The sequence below is a fragment of the Phaenicophaeus curvirostris genome, chromosome 3 (genome assembly GCF_032191515.1).
Source record: "Phaenicophaeus curvirostris isolate KB17595 chromosome 3, BPBGC_Pcur_1.0, whole genome shotgun sequence".
NCBI classification, from domain to species: Eukaryota; Metazoa; Chordata; class Aves; order Cuculiformes; family Cuculidae; genus Phaenicophaeus; species Phaenicophaeus curvirostris.
This window is the reverse complement of record NC_091394.1, coordinates 65,973,518-65,991,980: the sequence shown is the minus strand read 5'-3', so window position 1 is coordinate 65,991,980 and position 18,463 is coordinate 65,973,518. Positions and strand designations below refer to the sequence as shown.

The 18,463-nt window shown below is 37.3% G+C and overlaps 1 protein-coding gene across 4 annotated transcripts in view; it reads left to right on the top strand.

Moving 5' to 3' along the window:
• STAU2 (staufen double-stranded RNA binding protein 2) overlaps positions 1–18,463 on the top strand; it is a 164,245-nt gene that overhangs the window by 75,832 nt on the left and 69,950 nt on the right. For all 4 annotated transcript variants that reach the window (XM_069854261.1, XM_069854259.1, XM_069854260.1 and 1 more), the window contains exon 12: positions 5,993–6,300. In XM_069854261.1, the coding sequence (XP_069710362.1) occupies positions 5,993–6,300 (308 nt within the window). The remainder of the gene's footprint in view (positions 1–5,992; positions 6,301–18,463) is intronic.

Genomic DNA, 18,463 nt, shown 5'->3' with positions numbered 1-18,463 from the left:
ACTATCACAAAATTAACCTCATTACTGTTTCTCTAAATACTTTCACTTTCCTGAAGTCTTTTGTCCTTTTCCTATTCCTTTCCCTCAACCTGGAACACACCATGTACCTCACCTTTAGTGTAGAATAATAATGTCCTTGAAGAATTGAATCACTTGAACTGAGGCCTTATTACTGTCAGAACCAAAGCTTAAGTCTCCATTCTCTCCTCCACCCTCTTTCCTTTACATCAAACATCTTATCCCTGTGACTTCCACTCCGCCACCACTTTCTCCTCCTCTCAATTCATCTTCAGTCATACCTATGCTATGCTTATTAATGTCCCCCTTGACCTTCTTAGCTTCAGCAACCTCTCTATCCTTGTCTGGTAGACTTGCTCATTCTTTCATCTCTTCTAAGTGTGGGTCATGCCTTTGTTTTCATCATCACAATTCTCATTCCTCTCTTAATCTGTTAATGAATAGTCTTGCCTGCACAGGTCACCTCTGGTGGCACATAGGCACTCTCTTAATTGCTTTATTCCCTCAAAAATCGTTTTATTGCACCTTTTACAAGCACCTTGATTTGCCAGCTCGCTAGCTTGATTTGCTGCCGCTCCAAATTTGCTTGACTGATAAGGACATTGTCCTTTCTTCTGCATTTAGATTGGTTCTTTTCAGAACCTGCTTCATCTTAATCTTAGGTTATCTGCTACACTAATATATTGTGATGCAGAAATTATCATGTAAAAATAATGGCGTAGGTGTTTTGTCTGTCTTATTAGAGTATTTCATAGACTATCCTGTAGAAATTCCTCACTGCAAACACTAAGTCTTATTTTTTACCGAAATCTTATGTTCCCAAGCAGGAATAAAGCTGTGAGAGATTTCAAAGGACTTCCCTCATATAAGTTAAATGTTGAATGTTAGAGAAATTTGTACAATTTAAGTCTCCTGTGATACTGCAGTTTCCTTTTTGACTGTACAGAAAATCCTCCAGTGAAATTAAAGGTATCAAGACTTGACTTTGAGAACAACTCAATAGTATTTATATCATAGTCATTGTTATTTTAAGGTCAGATAAACTGGTGTTTTAATGAATGACTTTATATAACATCAGTTTGAGGTCATGTAGATGAGATCTTTTGATTGAAGGACTTTGAGTAATGACAAAACTTTTTTCATGTCTGGATATTGCAGTAGCTAGTGACTTAGAAATACCACAGATAGCTCTGTTAAGTAGGTAATGATTGTGTCTTCGTATTTCAAGCCAGGATTGTGTGTAGACTATTTACTGAGAACATAATAGTTGTACTATTTGCTTATTCAATTGTTTGACATTTTCTGAGTTCCTACTGTGGTAATAAAACAAAATTTGAAAATCTTCTAGTATATAAATAGATGTTCACAATGAGTGGAGTATAAAATGATAACTGCTTTTAATGATAATATTTACATTTTTCAGTCTTGTTATTGAAATAGTTGCTTGGTTTTGTAAATTCTCTTTTTTGCTCTTGGTGGATTTGTAATGGGCCATGTCTTAAGGCATGCTGAGAATCTGCCAGGTCTGTGGGGGAGTTATTATATGTGAAAGTCCTTCATGCCTTTTAAGGTTTTATCCATTTTAACTGACATAATAACAAAGTCAGGATTAGATCAAGGACTAGCGTTCCCTATTTAATGCCTTGCTCTACCACAAGATTTTGCCGTGTATTTTAAACAGCACAATATAAGAAGGCTTTATTCAATGTGACTACAAGTAACATAATTGGAAAGAAAGCTTTTTGATTATTATCTTTTTGGGTATTAATTTCTGAAAATGCTGATTACTTCTTTATGAACATTTTTTTCTTCAGAAACTAATGGGTTATTTGAAATATCAGGGTGTTAAACTTAATTTGAAAGCATGTCATGTACAGAGTTATATCCCGGTTTACTTTACGTAATTACACCAGACCTGAAAGTATCCCTTCATTCCAGTATCCCGTATCACTGGCTGTAGTGCATGAGCTTCAGGGGTGTCGGGGAAGTCGTACACCACCTGACGCTGTTTCTGATGCACCAACAGTATAGTTTTCATGTAGGACAGGTGAGAACCTAGTGAGAAATTTGTAATTCTCTGAAAAAAAATAAGGTTGTGATTTAGACCAAGTATACTGAGTGTTCTTGAAACATGAAAAATCCATGGGTGACCTCAGACCAGGAGAAGTCATTGTGTGAAGGCAGAGGAAGAATCCGTATAGATGATAGGTGTATATACAGATTGACAATACAAACCTGATTCTGTAGGTCACCTTTTGGATGATAAATTTATGTTTTAGATGATAAATCAATAAATTTGGATGATAAATTTGAATTATAAAGTTGAAATTTCAGCTTTTCATGTTTTCTAATCTTCCTGACAGAAATAGAAAATTGAAAATGGGACACCAGTGGTACCACTGTAGACATTAAGTGACGTTATGGGTGTGCAGGCAACAGTGTCATCACTCTGAACTTTTCTTAACTTAGTAGCCCACCTGTGTGGGGTATCTTATCACTGTCTGTCAGCAAATCCAATTTTTGCAGTGTTACTACATTTTGGCTCATTTGGTGATATTGTCAGTGGTTTTCGTTCCCCATGCAGAAAGTCCCTCCAATGGTTAGTACTGTTTTCTGTGAACTGCAGAATGAGTGAAGGTCCAGACAGTGGACCTGTCTTCCTAGTGAAAATGATCCTGTAGGTTATCATTAAAAATAACACCGCTCCAACAGGGTTTTGGGTACTGCCACTACTGCTGCTGTTACAAAAGGAGGAGGAATAGCACTGAGATTACACTTGTAAGGGGAAGGCTTGCGAAGGATATTTGTGCCATTTTGAGTCTTAATTGTACATTTGCCTTGGAGTCTAACCTGTTCTGCAGTTGTCTAATGTGTGATAGCAAAATTAGGCAACGGAAGATCAAGAACTCTATTCTTAGGTAAGAGAGGTCGTTGGTGTATTCAGACTTCAGAAGAGTGTGAGAGACTGGTAATAATTACGGCCAAGGATGAGTAAGACATGTTTTTCAAATGTTAGTGATTAAAGTCCTTGTTTGAAGACTAAGATAGTTTCTGAAGAGTTCTTTTGTTCTTATACTTACTTCTCTGTTGATGTCATACTCTGCCTTGTGTTAACATCTTCACTACTGTTTTGAAGTGTCATATATGCACTCTTCTGTAATTCAACAGAGATGAAGTAAGCAGAAAAGGAATGACACTAAAAAATATACTCAATAATATATTAAAAATAGATAAAGAATCACAATTAATATATGGTTGATAGTGGTTTTCAAGAGACCAAGTTTTTATTGACTTGTTTTAAAACAAGTTTGGAAGAAACTTTGTGAATCATAGGCCCAGAATATAAGAAGTTAATATCTTGCAACTATGTTAATATAATGCCTGGAACATTACATTACTTTGTTTCCAGAGATAATCAATGATAGTAATATAATATCTGCCTCTCAGAGCCAATGTATCATTTAAATTACTTATTGCTTATAAAGCATTTTGAAGTCTTTAGCAGAAAGGTGTTGCATAAATGTAAAATTACTATTATTAATTTAACATCACCATTAGAGTAAAGTCAGTACTTTAGGAGCATTTGTTATGCTCTGCTCAATGTCTTTTTATTCATCATATGCTGCATATTAGTTATTTTAACATTTAGAAAGCTCAGTAATCTGGAAGTGTTCCAAACCATTGTTCAAGACAGCAGTTAGATATTTGGGTGGATCATGTAAAAACAGTCAAATGGCTGAGAAAGCATGTAAAATGTTTGTTTTAAGTAATATTACATCAATGGAAAAGACATCTGTAGCACTGGACTTTTTTAAGTTAATGTTGTACTATGTTTTTCTAAAATTGATTTCTAATATCAGCATATTTCCAAATAAGTGCATTGTTTTACCTTTTGTAGAATTTTCATTTCTATTTCTCAAATATTTGTAGGAAATTAGATTTACTTTGGGCAGGTCTGAGGAGGTGGTGAACACCTGCCACTCAATATTATTGTTCCTGTTTGGTTTTGTAAACTAATGTCAGCTATCAATATCTGTATTATCTATTTTCATTTTCATTCATGTTATCTCTTGTATAAGACTATTTAAAAATATGAGCAATGATCAGCCTTGGAGGCTATATCCTCAGGAATATGGCATCGAATCTCTCATATCATGTAGTGATTGTGCACTATAAAATTATTCTGCATATTTACACAGATGTTATCTCTAAGGTTATATTCTAAATTGCCCTACATAGAGAAAAAGAAATTTTAGGGACCCTGTCTTCTATATTTCCCAGCAGCATTGTCTTGACTTTGTGCTTAGCTCTGGAGTTCAGTACAGGATATACTGGCTTCCACAAAGGTAGCGGGGAGAGCAGTTAGGTGAGTAACAGATAGGTCTTTGTGAATGGTGTAAGCTCATGCTCTAACTCTCGAAAAGCAATATTAATTTAAGAGCCAAATATGTGAGTAAATCGATTAAAAGATTCACCTGTAGGCAGTTTGCTGAGTCAGCGGTGAGGAAGTTCAATTTTCACTATGTAGTTAAAAATGTGGATATTAATTACTGGTAATATTCTTTGAGTCTTCTTGAGGTAGACATTTTATTTAAAAATACTCCTTGCACTACTAGGATTAGAGGAGTCCTTTCTAGGAGACTTGAAATTAATTTTCTTCTCCTCTTTGAATTTATGCTACATTCTGAGATGAATTTAGTATGTACTGCAGATAAATTAAGCATTGAACCCTTGATTTCTCTTGGGATTACTGAATTAGTTACCAAACAGGTTTATCATCCCTAGAATGAAATGCCATATGGCTCAGGTTTACCCATGCTATTTTCAGATATATGCTAGAAGATTGAAGTATGTTCTTAATATAAAATTACACAATTTGAGCTCATTTTTCAATTAATAATAAGAAAGAGGTTTTCATGTTGTATCAGCAAACTGCGTGCTCATGTTTCCAATAACTGCTTCATTATACTTCAGCCTAATTCTGCACATTTCCATGTACAGGAATATCAGCAAAACAAATCAAGTATGTCTCCTATTTTCAAGCAGGTTTAGGGTTGAGATGTTTTCTAAAACTATGCTAAAAATGCTGAAATGTAGACAAATTCCACCTTAACTATCTTGTCACTGGGAATATTCAAATATAATTCACATAAATTATCTTTTTAAAGCTTACCTTAACTCCTATTGATATTGATGACACATAGATGCTTTCGTCAGTCAGTAGCTGTTTACAAACTGTAGGATGACATACGTGCAGCTAAATAAATAAATAGATTACTCTTCACTGAAGAGCAGTCGTGTAAGAGCGAGTAACGATGTGGCTGCAGGGCAATTTAAGGTTATTTAAGCACAGGATGCCTTGTAATTCAGCAAACACTTGAAGCCAGCACTTGACGCAGTCCTGCTATCACAAGAAGCTTTTCTGCCCTTCTTTTGCTTCCAACAGCTCGTTCTCATGAGCATCATTGTGTGGTCCTACAGGTGCTAGTGCTGGCACAAGCAATAGAGCAGCTGGAGAGTACAAACAACAGCTGTAGGTGGGAGAGAAAAGAAGTACTTCTGGTGGTGACAGTGCTGACATAGGCTAGTTTAAATTATTTGTGAAATAACAGCCTAAATTATTGTATCAGGTAGGAGGCAGAACATTGTAGTCAAGTAATGATCATGCTACTGTTTTGAAGTAGCAGCTGTTCCTTGTGGTTTTTAGATTGTTCATGTTGTGTTTTCTGTGCTAGCCACAGTTTTAAAGTCTAGGTTTGTACCCTCTTAAAAAGACTGAGGGAAAAGGAAGAAGAGGGCCATTTTGGATCTGCTTTGTTTCTAAATTATGCAATTTCATTTACAATTACCATGGAAAAAAGATACTGCTTCTAGGTGCTTAATTTATTTTCCACTGCAAAATAAGTTAATAAAAATTGTGTAAACATCAAACCTATTCTGGATTAATGGGAGTGTTCTTTGTTTTCATTTTCAGCACCAAAGGGAATACTCCATCTCTCTCCTGATGTTTATCAAGAGATGGAAGCAAGCCGCAACAAATCAGCTCCTGGTACCACTGTAAGCTATTTGTCATCTAAAGAAATGAGCCAGACTTCTAGCTCTTTCTTCAGCATATCTCCTACATCAAATAGCACAGCTACGATTGCCAGGGAACTTCTCATGAATGGAACATCCCCGACTGCTGAAGCCATAGGTCTAAAAGGAATATCTCCTGCTTCCCCTTGTTCTGCAGTGCAGCCTTCAAAACAGCTGGAATATTTGGCAAGGATTCAAGGCTTTCAGGTATGGGAGGGGGAAAATGAAGCTCTTCAGCCAGAATCATAGCATTGCCATCAAGGTTTCACTCTTGCCTTCTTGAATGTGGGCATGCATGTAACTTATCTTGTAAAATTAGCTGGTGTCCAAGGCAGTGTCTGGGTCCAGAAGAAATAACCCTGCACCAATACACGTCTCCTTCTCTTTTTTTTTGTTCCTTCCTTCCATTCACCTTCCTGCAAGTGATCTTTGCTTTGTTTATTCTCCTTAAGTAATTACAGGCTTAAATTGTGCTTTTTACTTGCACTTCTTAGAGAGTCTTCACCTCTTGGCATTAGATGCTTTACATATGGCTTTGGCGTTGATTTCTCTCTCCAACTCTGATCCAAAAGGTACTGGCGCACCACCTTAACTTTGCGTTTGTCTTCTGGTCATTAAAGCCATTACTATGCTCCCCACCCTGCACCTCTTCATTGTAACCTGTAGAACAGCATTTTGATCAGAAGGTGCAGCCTAGGACCAGATCTGGTGTCAGAGCAATGCAGAATGTTTTTGACATTCCAGCCAATACTAGAGAATGTGAGAGGTACCATGCTGGGTCAGTGAATTAGTCCTTCAGCACTGATGGCCTGTATCCAGCAATCACAAATACTCTACATTTCATAGGACAGTCACAGGCTCTGTAGTACATCCAGTCATTGCTGCAGTGTGGAAATTAGGAAAAGGAAGCCTCTTCCTAATCACCATTACATGCATATATGGATAGTTGCTCATTTTGCTGCGTTACACCACTGAAGGACAGGACTAGCTACATAGAAATATTCTTTTTCCTGTTGTAGGTTTTTGGGGTTTTGTTGTGTTCTTTTCAGAGCTGTGAATTTGTTTAGTTTGAAAAGATGATTTCATATGTTCTAGCATATGTTATTTGATCATGTAACCAAATTCTGGACATGGGAGGTTTCTGTTAGAATTTTTGTGAGCTGATCATGATATTTTTTCATTAAAGCCCATGCAGTTTACAAAGTATAGAGTTGTTGGAAGTGATTTAAAAAAGGCTGCTAGAATTCAAGAAGTAGTGTCAGATGTTCTGTTGGCATAAGCAGCATAGTTAAAATTACATTTGCAAACATCAGGTATCACCAGTTGTAGAATTGACCTAAAGCTATTTCTGTCTAAAATGTACATTCTGCTTTCTTTTAGTTTTAATTTTTAAAATGTCATTCTTGAGTCATTAGTTTGAATGTTTCTTGGTGCATGAAATGGTAGAAGTCTAAGCCTCACCACAGTAGAGTTAAGCTGCTAATAGGAATTCAGTTTTTCTGAGTTCCATTTGTTACCTGTCTGTAGTAGAAACAGATGAATTCTGATGAAAAGATATTCAATCTGTGAAGTTTTCACTGCTCGCTTTCACATCTTGTCAGATTGCTTGTGTCCACAAGTAACACTTTATTTTCATAGAACTGATATACAATTTATGTTACTGTTTTCCTTCCTACTTGCCTACAGTATGTGGTTACTGTAAAATGATTGGTTGTGTTTGTCCTGCTTTTTTTTTTCCATGCTTTTACTCTAGATGCTTTTGTAGAAATTGTTTTTAAAGGGTCTTACCCTGAGCCAAAAATTTTAATCCATTTCATCCATAAACTAGACTACTACTTTTTACTTGGCCTTGATACAAACCAAGAATTTTGGTAGATATTCTTGATTATTAAAATCTATCCACTATGTATGTAACTGATGGTTTTACATCGTCTTAGCATGCTTTTTAACACCTCGCTTGAATAAGCCTGGTATTGATGTGAAACTGCCACTGCTGGGTGGCTGAGCTGAGGTGGAGCAGTGAACAGAATCTCTGTGGGAAATGGCTCAGTGGCCTGTCAGGTGCATATCACCGGTCTCTTCACCATTTCAGCCTAGAAAGCTCATTGTGTTTAAGAGTTTAAAAGCAGATTTATTTACAGGTTAACTTTCTCAGGCATATTTAATAAACAGAAAGCTACTGCATTTGCAAACAGCTAGCTTGTTTCATGTTTCCTGAATGACCCAAAATGATTTTTAAACTGTTAGCATGTATTTGTATTCTGGTCCAAATGATAAACATAGTTTTGTCTTTCATTGAAGAACGTATACATTCTGTTCTGTTACAATGTATTTTTGAATTTTAAAAAAATAAATAAATACTCATATGATGTTTCATTTGTAAATGTAAAAAAATGTTATTTGCTTATTTGAATGGTTTTTTAAACTTCTTTAGCTGCAGGGGTCTTTAAAATGTGGTTATTTATTTAAATTCTTCTAATCTGTTTGTATATGATCTCAGACATGTTCTATTGTAAATCCTTAATACTAAGAGATATTGGGACAAATGTATGGAGAAGTACTAAAAAAATTACATTTTTATGTTATTCTAAAGGTATTTGTAGTTGATAATCAGCAGCTCAGTGTCACTGAGAACAGGTGTTTAGCTTGGATACTTTTGAAAGTTGGGCTTCAAATTACCAGTGATAATTAAATACAAATGCTTCAAGCAAGCCTTTAAAAACTCTGAATAAAGCATTTTTAGCGCTTGCTTCATATTTTTGAATACAATGTACCAGTTAATTGTTTTGAAGACTTTGCCCAGAGATTATTTAAAGGAAAATTCTGCTTTCATAAAATTGTTAAATGGCTGTGGTATTGTGGCCATTGTTTTGTAACTCTGTTAGGAAAGTTACAGTTATTTTTGCTGACCATTTAAGCGCAATGAATTATTCAGAGATTTTGTCTAAATTGAAGCATTCAGAGAAGCTGAAAACAATAATTTGAGCCTTCAGTTTTTACTGGGGTAAAACACAAATTGCAAATAGTCCTGTAAGAAATCCCCCTGGGAGTTTCCATGAAGCAAAGATAGTGAAACTTAAAATGCCAGGATTGAGTGCCCACAGTTGGTCCCGGTGTACAGCTGCAGCCGTGTTTGGCTTTCTGCAGTGCTAGGACTTGGAGATCTTTTTTTTCCATAATGGTTACATAATAAAATCTCACACAGGACATAGTTTCTACATAATGTATTTCTTTGGTTGCAATGGTTATGCAATTTATCCTCTTTTTTATTTTCCCCTCCACATTTGTTTGGTGATTAACTGTTCAATTTTATACATTGATGGATTTAAATGTTGTATTGTTGGGCATTTCTAAATGTTTCTCATTTCCCCAACCAGTACTGTAGTGGTACATTTCTGAGTGACTGCACATACAGGAGAAGTCCTCCTGCACATACTAGAGTCAGGTTTCCTTGCAGCACATACATCTCAGCTTGTGGTTTTGAATTGCTGGCAGAGGTGGGCCTGAACTAAACTTCCACATTTTGTATGAGGGCTGACATCAAGCTCAAATCTTTCCCTACACTGGCTTTAAGCAAAACAAACACTTGGTTTGCTTTGTTGGAGGTTGGATTTGGAAATCAGTCTAAGAGTGCTTGGATCTCACTACTAAACCGTAACAGATATGTACATGTGGAAAATCTGAGGGAAATGGAACCCTAAGTGAATTTCAAGGAAAGAGCTATATAGCTTGTGTCTGATCTGTTTGTAATCACAAATGCCTTAGAGCAGGTCAAACTTCAAAAAGCACCTAAGTAGCATTTTCAAAATTGTCACAGGTTCTATGGATGCCAATTGCATGTTATTTAGAGGTGTAAAATCATCGAAAACAGTAGATGCTTCTTGGGATTTTCATAAACACCTGACTTTTGACTCATTTGTAAGCCTGAAAACCCTATGGAGTTTTTAGTAAATTTGGGCTGTTGCCTCACACTGTGAACTCGTTGCCTGGAGTCAGTCATACCTGCAAGGCTTCTGCCCCGGACTGTGTTGTGGGTTATCATTCTGGTGTGATTTATAATGATGCTTTCCTCAGTATCTGCTCACTGCTTTTGCTGATATAGTCACTTGACAGGAAGAGTAAAAAGTGGTGAGTCTGGCTTCTTCAGACTCAGTGTGCGAAACAGCTGCCAGTCATAGCTTAGGCCATGTTGTGACTGTTCCTGGTCTTTCCCAGATTTAGCTGTGACTGCTGACTTAGTGCAGCACCACAGGACTGGTGCCTGGCTTTCTAGGTGAAGGACCTTCGCGTCCATCCCACCTGCATTTGTGAGGATTTGTGTGTCTCACCCCTGCTTTCACCTGAGATTTCTTTCTCTTTGACCAATAGTAAATGCACTGTCAGAACTGGTTGGCAGAGTGTTCATGATATTTAGAGTTCCTGTTTTTGTAATAATTAAGAGTTTGGGCCTGAACCTCTTTCTCAAACAAATCTAGGCACAGTCATGAAAATCTGATTTGAGTTCAGTGGGGATTTTTAGTACAAAGGGAATGAATGAGGGATTCACAGTTAAAACTGAGGGAAATAATTGTGTTATAAATTATGGTCAATGTCATAACTTTCATATCTTGAAATTTGGTGTGATTGACTCTATCTTCCTTCATTAACATTTTGTGCCCAAGTATGCCAACTCATTGATGATGGCTGAAATAATAATTTCAGTTCAAAAGTTCTTCTGTAAAGCAAGTCACAGTTAAGAAATGTTGTTTACTTAGTTAAATTAAAATTCACTGGACCTTACCAGATGGAAACAGCTTTCCTTTCATTAGTTCTTGTTCATTACATGACCCAGTGAAATATTCATACTTAATGTGTTAAGAGTTCCCTGGGAGTCTTGATGTTAGGTATTTCCCTCCTTTCTTACCTCTGAAGCTGTTTGTTAGCTCAGTAAAAGCAACAGCTTATCCCTTTTCAATCTATTTTTTTCGCTTCCCACAACAAGCAGGATTTTTTTAAATGGAAGTTTCATCCATCTTTGCCAGCACACCAGGATGTTTCTTTTTTATAATCTTCAGTATGACTTAGGAGTGGAAAACTAAGGCCAGATCTTTTACTTGTACAAGTTATTATATAAAGTCTGAAGGCAAAGGATTGACACACCAATTGTGGATTTGGGCATCTCAAAAATTTTCCACAAATTTTTCACATTCACAAAAAAAAGAATCATGATAAAGAATAATAAGGCTACATTTACCAGTCTTTTGACCTCTTGACAAACAGATCTCTGAATTAACTTAGAAAAATGGAAGACTTCATTGATATATATTGCAAGGTTAGGGAGAAAAACAAGCAGGAAAAAAACCCCCAAGCATTCGTCATTAGCTCCAGGTTTAAGTAGTAATTAAATAAAAAGTGAACAGTAATGTGGATTATGAGACACCTTTTATTGTTCTAGTGAGTAGAAGTAAGGTGAAAGCATTCTGAGAAATGCTCAGTATCACATCTGTCTGCCTCAAGTTGCATCAGAGGAGGTTCAGATTAGACATCTGGAAAAATTTCTTCACTGAAAGGGTTATTGGGCACTGGCACAGGCTGCCCAGGGAGGTGGTTGAGTCACCATCCTTGGAGGTCTTTTAAAGATAGGTAAACAAAGTGCTCAAGGATAGGGTTTAGTAGTGGACAGGTATGGTTGGACTCGATGATCTTAAAGGTCTTTTCCAACCAAGCGATTTGATGGTTCTGTGATCTCATTCTAAGCAGAATCTCCCTGCTGAGGAGGCCAATGAAAAGAAATGAAAATAGACTAACAAGAATGCTGTGATGAAGGTGAAAGCTTCAATAGAGGGCTTTGAAGCAGCACGTTAAAATGAAGCGTCTGTGTTTTCCCAGAAAATCAGTGGGCATTTCCTGTCTCTCAGTCTCTGATGGGCTATAGACTGCATTCCCACCCCAAATGTCCTGTCTCAGTTTTACAACAGATGATCTTTTTTTTTGTGGTTGCTTTTATTTCCATTCCTCTTTCAGGATAGAAACCAGCAACTACTCTTTGCTTCTTTTAGCCTTTCTTGTGGCTCACTTCTTTGCATAAAGTGGCCCCCCACTATGTAATTCACCTCCACTCTTCCTTGGTAATTATCTACTGAGCCTACACTGTAGAAGTTTTAGTTAGAAGTTTAATTGTTTTGTAGTGATTTTGTTCAAGTAATGATTTACTTAAGGGTGAAATGGAGCCAAACTGTGGTAAATGAACAAAATACAAACTACCTCTTATGAGTCATGAATGGCTGATGTGATTTTCCTCAGATTGTCTCAAGTCACTCATGAGAAAAAAAAAAAGTAAAATTTTACTGCATTTTGAGGGGAAGTGTTCTATGTACTGAAACATTTTAATAAATTTAGTTGTAATTCTAGTGTTAGATGTCAGAGAGAGTATATTTTCAAAGTTCCCTGCAGATGAATTATCCAAGAGGTATGTTTTAGCAAGTCTTCAGCTAAAGTTAGTGAGGGAAATTCTAGCAAATGCTAGAAACTAGAATGTAAGTCCAGATGATTATGTTCTGTCCTTGAATGTGTTGGCTGTAGGAAGGTTTTGTGGCCTTTCCTGTTCCAGTCCCAAGCACTGTCAGCTTGGGACTGGAATCATAGAATCACTAGGTTGGAGTCCCAGTGAATGGGCTGATTCTGGAGAGTGCAAAAGTCTCATCACTTGTTCAAACTGGAAAAAACATACAACAGCTAAAGAAAGCCTTTGAAATGAAAACACCAGGCTTCTCAGTATTATTAATATAAAATGGATTTGAGGGCTATGTCAGCAAATAGTTTTTAGAAATGCTTCTTTGAAGAAGATATCTCCAAAAATCAGGAAAAAAATAGGATATTAAAAAAATGAAGTTGTTTGTAGAGTATTGTTAGAGAATACTTTTGAAATAAGGCTTTTAAAGCAAATACTGCTTCATCCGCATTTGAGATCAAGCTCCCCTATAATTCTATGTATATCCCTATGCATCTAGCCCCTTGCCACAAGGCACTGAAGATTTCTTTCCCAGCAGGACTGACTAGACTGGAAATATTAGTGAAAGTGTTCTAAAATAGCAGTGTACAGTCAGGCTGAGAGGAAACTGTGATCAGCTGATTCACCTTAATGTTAATACTCAAAAGGGCAGTGGTAATTAATGACATTTATATTTAAAAATAAGTATGTATGAAACCACTTTAAGCAGATCAAGAGTGACTGTGTTGCTGTGTATTAGCAATACCTGTTTCTGCAGAACAAGCTGTGGTATCAAGTGTTTTGCTCCTGTCCTGGTGCCTTAGGTCTTAGTCAAGTTTACTAGCATTGTATCTGCTTATTGGTCAGACTAGTGTCTGTAAAACAATGTGTGGAATGATGTTGTCTGTCACTACTGAAAATATTGAAGTCTGGCCCTTTGCAGAGGATAGTATCTTTCTATGAGTTTGTACTATGCCACGTTCAATGGCCAGTACAAAAAACTCAACACCAGTGTTTGTCTTTTGCCCACCGGGAGTATAAATACCTTTAGAAATAGTTGACAAAGCCCTCATTAGCTCAGTTTCAGTCTCTTTGGAAATATTTTTTTCTGATATGGTTTGCACTTTTACCAATTATGAAACTATTGCCTGATATTCGAATTACTATGGGCTCTTGTTGAGGGCAGGTTAAGCACCACGCAGCTGCTCACTGACTGCCCCCTGCAGGAGGTTCTTTTTCAGGGAATGAGTCAGAAGGACGTGAGAAAACTTGTGGGTTGAGTTGAAGACAAAAGCTGTGTGTGCAAGCAAAGCAAAATAAGGGATTAATGCACTACTTTCCATCGGCAGGTAGGTGTTTAACCCTATCCAGGAAAGCAGGGCTCAATCACACATAACAATTGCTTGAGAACGCAAATGCTATAACACCAAATGCCCCCACTCCCTTCCTCCTTCTTTTCCCAGCTTTTATCACTAAGCAGGATGTTATAGGTGTGGCGTATCCCTTTGGTTAGTTGGAGTCAGCTGTGTTACCCCTCAGCTTCTCGCCCATCCCTAGCCTACTCAGAAAAGGCCTTGGTGCTGTTGAAGCAGTGCTCAGCAACAGCTAAAACGGGGGGTTTTCAATGCTCTTTTGGCCACAAAGTCAAAACTTAGTGCTGTACAAGCTTCTGTGAAAAAAATTAGCTCCAGCCTAATCAAAACTAGTAAAGCTTTTTACACTTCACTGGCCTCTTTACAGTTGTGTGCCACTGGGCAGAAGTCAAGAAATAGGAGAGCTCCTTTTATCCCTGCGGTCTTGCAGTCATTGTGCTCTGAAGAAAACTTATACCCTTTTATCAGGTTATTTGCTACAAAACTTCTCCATTTGTTCCAGGCAGCAGTTATTTTTGTTGTATTAAGAGGGAAAGACTCTTCCTCCCAGGAAAAGCAGCAGGTTAGTCAGGGGCTTATTGATAATTTTAGTGGCATCTCTGATTTACACAACACTAGGCTACCTGTTAATTGAGAGCCCTTTCCTGGCTTTCAAAAACTTGCAGGTGTCCTGCTACACTAAAAAATCAACTTGACATCAAATTGCTGTGTTCTGTAGGTAAGGGCTTCAAGGTCTCCAGACCCTAATTTATACATGAGAAGCCAAATACAGGAAAAAATGTTTGGAATATAAAATAAAAGGAGAGGTAAAACAGAACAAGCTGACAGCAAGAATTGTTCTTGAGAGAGCTTGATGTAAGAATCAATACACCTGGACTTCATTGAATTCTGGTTTATAGGGTTTTTTTTTTTTTAATCAACTAACTTCAGAGGGAAGGTAGACAGTACCATAGTTGATGGCAGTGACCCAGGGTAGATCTGCAGGTAGTAGTTCTATTTCTATTTATTTCAGAAATGTTTCTGGGGACTATAGACCATCTAGTCCGTATTATCCTATTTTTGACCTCAAAGAAATTCAAAATAGTGGCAGTCATTCTGCAAAAAAATTAACCATAAGAATCGTTCTCGTATTAGTTTAATAAGGAAAGGTATGCAAGTTTGGAAACCTGGCGTGTTCATTCACAGAGCATACTTTCGGAGGTAGTATTTGCTGCAGGAAGAATGTTTCTGATTTTATCTAAGAGTATGTAGAATTAGGAAAACAAATGCAAATCTAGCTACAAGCAGTAAATTTTCTAACATGAGTTTTCCAAGTACCTGGCTTCTGGCCAGAAATCTGTCTAAATTAGCTTTCTTCTGTTCTGGCCAGTGTAACCTCTCTCCTTCTTACAAGGAAGAAAGCTCTGTATTCAAGTGCTGGTGAAGTTTTGCTCTTCTTGCCTCCAGAAGCAGCCAAGTGCTGCTTTTTAGGTTCAGTTTCTAGAAGGAAAGAAGGTTAATGGCTAGCATGGGTCCCCACGTGTGCATGTCATCTTGGTAACATTTTAGCTTTTCTTCTTGGTGTGTTGCAAGTAACAATTTGAAATCCTTCCACATATCCCTGTGTGTAAATTGGTCAGTGGAAAAAATGTTAGATTTTCATAACCAATTTTAGAATTTAGGGTGTTTATGTATATGCAAGTTTAAAAGCTATCAGGATCTTTCCTGCTCATTACTGTACCAGCACTAAACACATCAGGCCGTATTCCCTACTGAAATCTTTCTAAGTGAATCCTAACGGGACTTGATAACCTAGCGACTGACCTTGACTTGGAATACAGCCAAAACTGAAAGACTGGAAGTTTCGGCTGGCAAAAAAGTGAAGGTGCAATGCTGAGTTCCTCGCAGACTGAGTTTCATTTTTAATCATGATAATGGAACTCAGCTCTTAAGCAAAACTCCTTAAAAAGAGAAGCAACAAGAAAAGGTGAAGGAGGAGAAAAGAGTTCCAGTTTACTCCCCTCTCTGTGATTGAAGCCAGAGGCTTTCAGCAAAATTATTTCTTTTTAGCTGTTGTCTCCTTCAGTCTCATTCAGAATTGGGTGGACAACAAAGCAGGATAACTTTCAGAAGTGAAATGATTGTTACTTGTTCTAATAAAAGAAGGGTGGGTGATTCTTTCTGCATACTGCCCTATGTCTGGGTTAGTGTGCAAAACCAGTATCTGTACCAGCATCAGACTTTTCAGCAAATTTCACAATGGAAAAGAGCGCACATGAAAACCTTTAGCTGGTTGTTCAGGATAATACCCAAGACACAGGTTGCTCCACAAATGCTCCCTCCTATGCTTGTCCTCTGTGTAGTTTATTAGCAGAACACAAACTCCCTTGCCTCCCTCTTTTTTTTAAGGCCATGTGCAGAAAACGGAAGATCCCAGAGTTGCCAGTTTTTCATATTTCCTTTAAATGTGAATTATAAAATTAATTTCAACTCCTCTCTCTGAAATGCAGTATTTACCTGAATAATTATGAGGCAATGGATCAGATTCAGACAAGTTGTTTCTGCAAAAAATGTCAGATGTAACTTATTTTGTAGTGCTTTATAGTGGTCTAATTTTTGAATAATTTTTTTAAACATGTTTTAATAATTTCTGGGGATGAAGATTGTGTTCAGTGGTTTAGGTCACTGTAGTTAAACTACTCTCTACTATGCCTACAAAAAAATACCTTAGTTAAAAAATAGAGGAAGTGAACAGGGTAACAAGGTACTCTTCAATGTAAGCGTCATTTTTTTCTTTTTTTTTATATAGAAAGCCTTGTCCCATCTCCTTATTTCAGCTTCTGTGTGAGATAAGTAGATCTCTCTACAGCCTTGAATGCCAGCCATTGAAAATATGGGTGCTCCACAGGAACACTATCTTTGTAAATACATACCTGAGTTAAGGTTTAACAGATGGAAGGTAAACACTAAGCAACTTGCTGTACAGTAAGCACTTTCCTGTATCCGTGATGTTAGCTAATTTTCTCTTAGTTAGAACCACACATCACATCCAGGCATAATCTATGGCCAGATTTTCCAGATCCCCTGCATCATTGAAACAGGAGTTCTGAATTCAAAGGATATCTAAATAGCATGAAAATGAGGGGAGACCTCATTGCTCTCTACAACTACCTAAAATGAAGTTGTGGAGAGGAGGGTGCTGGCCTCTTCTCCCAAGTGACAGGGGACAGGACAAGAGGGAATGACCTCAAGCTCCGCCAGGGGAGGTTTAGGCTGAACATTAGGAAAAAATTTTTCACAGAAAGGGTCATTGGGCACTGGAACAGGCTGCCCATGGAGGTGGTTGAGTCACCTTCCCTGGAGGTGTTTAAGGCACAGGTGGACGAGGCGCTGTGGGGAATGGTTTAGTATTTGATAGGAATGGTTGGACTCGATGATCCGGTGGGTCTCTTCCAACCCGGTGATTCTATGAAAAAGAAGGGTATGCAAGCTTTTTTTCCTCAGATGATAAACTTCTATATGCATTTAGCAGATATTTTATATGTTCTTTTGGGGACTGTATCAAGTAAGTTTTTTTCACTCCTGTTTGTACTTCACATGTCTTTATAGATGTCAAGTGTCTGCATTGTTGTAGCCAGGAACATAAAATACTCCCACAGTAACCGGTGACAAGGCCTTTAGTCTGCTTGTTGTTATGTATTTATGGTACAGTAATGGCTTATTTCTTCATCTAAACGTTAGGACTGTCTTTTAGTGAAGATTTAAGACTGTGATACAGCTGCTATTCAAACTCTCCAAGAGAGAGGCAGGTTGGGATAGCTCAAGATTTACTGCTGAACTGTCAGTCTATAAGCTACCGAGTGTCTTTACCCTTCTATGCAGTAGCTACAGTGGAAACTTTGTCCACTGCTGTGAAGCAGACACAACGATTAATGAACCTGAGGCGCGCTAATCAAACATATTTTTTCTTGACACAATGATTGTGTTATATATCACATCCGAATGTACAAGCCTTTATCTTTCCTTAATGATCTAGCAAGGGGGCTTTTTAAAATGTGGGTGTTTTTCATGCGCTCCTTAGATTTGTTCCACAGGGGGTGACCATTAAAAACATCTGACGGGCATGCAGTTAGCCAGCTCCCTGCTGAGATTAGTAAAATACTATATTTAGTAATCGCACTACATCAAGAAACTCCAGCATTGCAGGAAACAGTTTGATTCAGTGGTTTTTTTCCTGATTTTTAAATTTTTTTTATTGTATGTCTTAATTTTTCATCTGTGACAATTTTTTTCATCTTGGTCTTGTTTTTTTGTATCTATACTTCAACTTTTTGTTTAAAACTTTGTTCGTACAACAGGATTTTCTGCCAATCCTGTTTTTTTTTTGTTTTTACTGTTCTCTTGTTCTACTCTCAAAAGTAAAATATATGAAACTGTAAAGCAGGTAGTAAGAATGTGAAGTGGTATTCGGAATCTCTGTCATGCTGCTTCATGTCTGAGGAGAATTATTATTATTTGTAAGGAATGCTTTATGGATAATATGAGGATT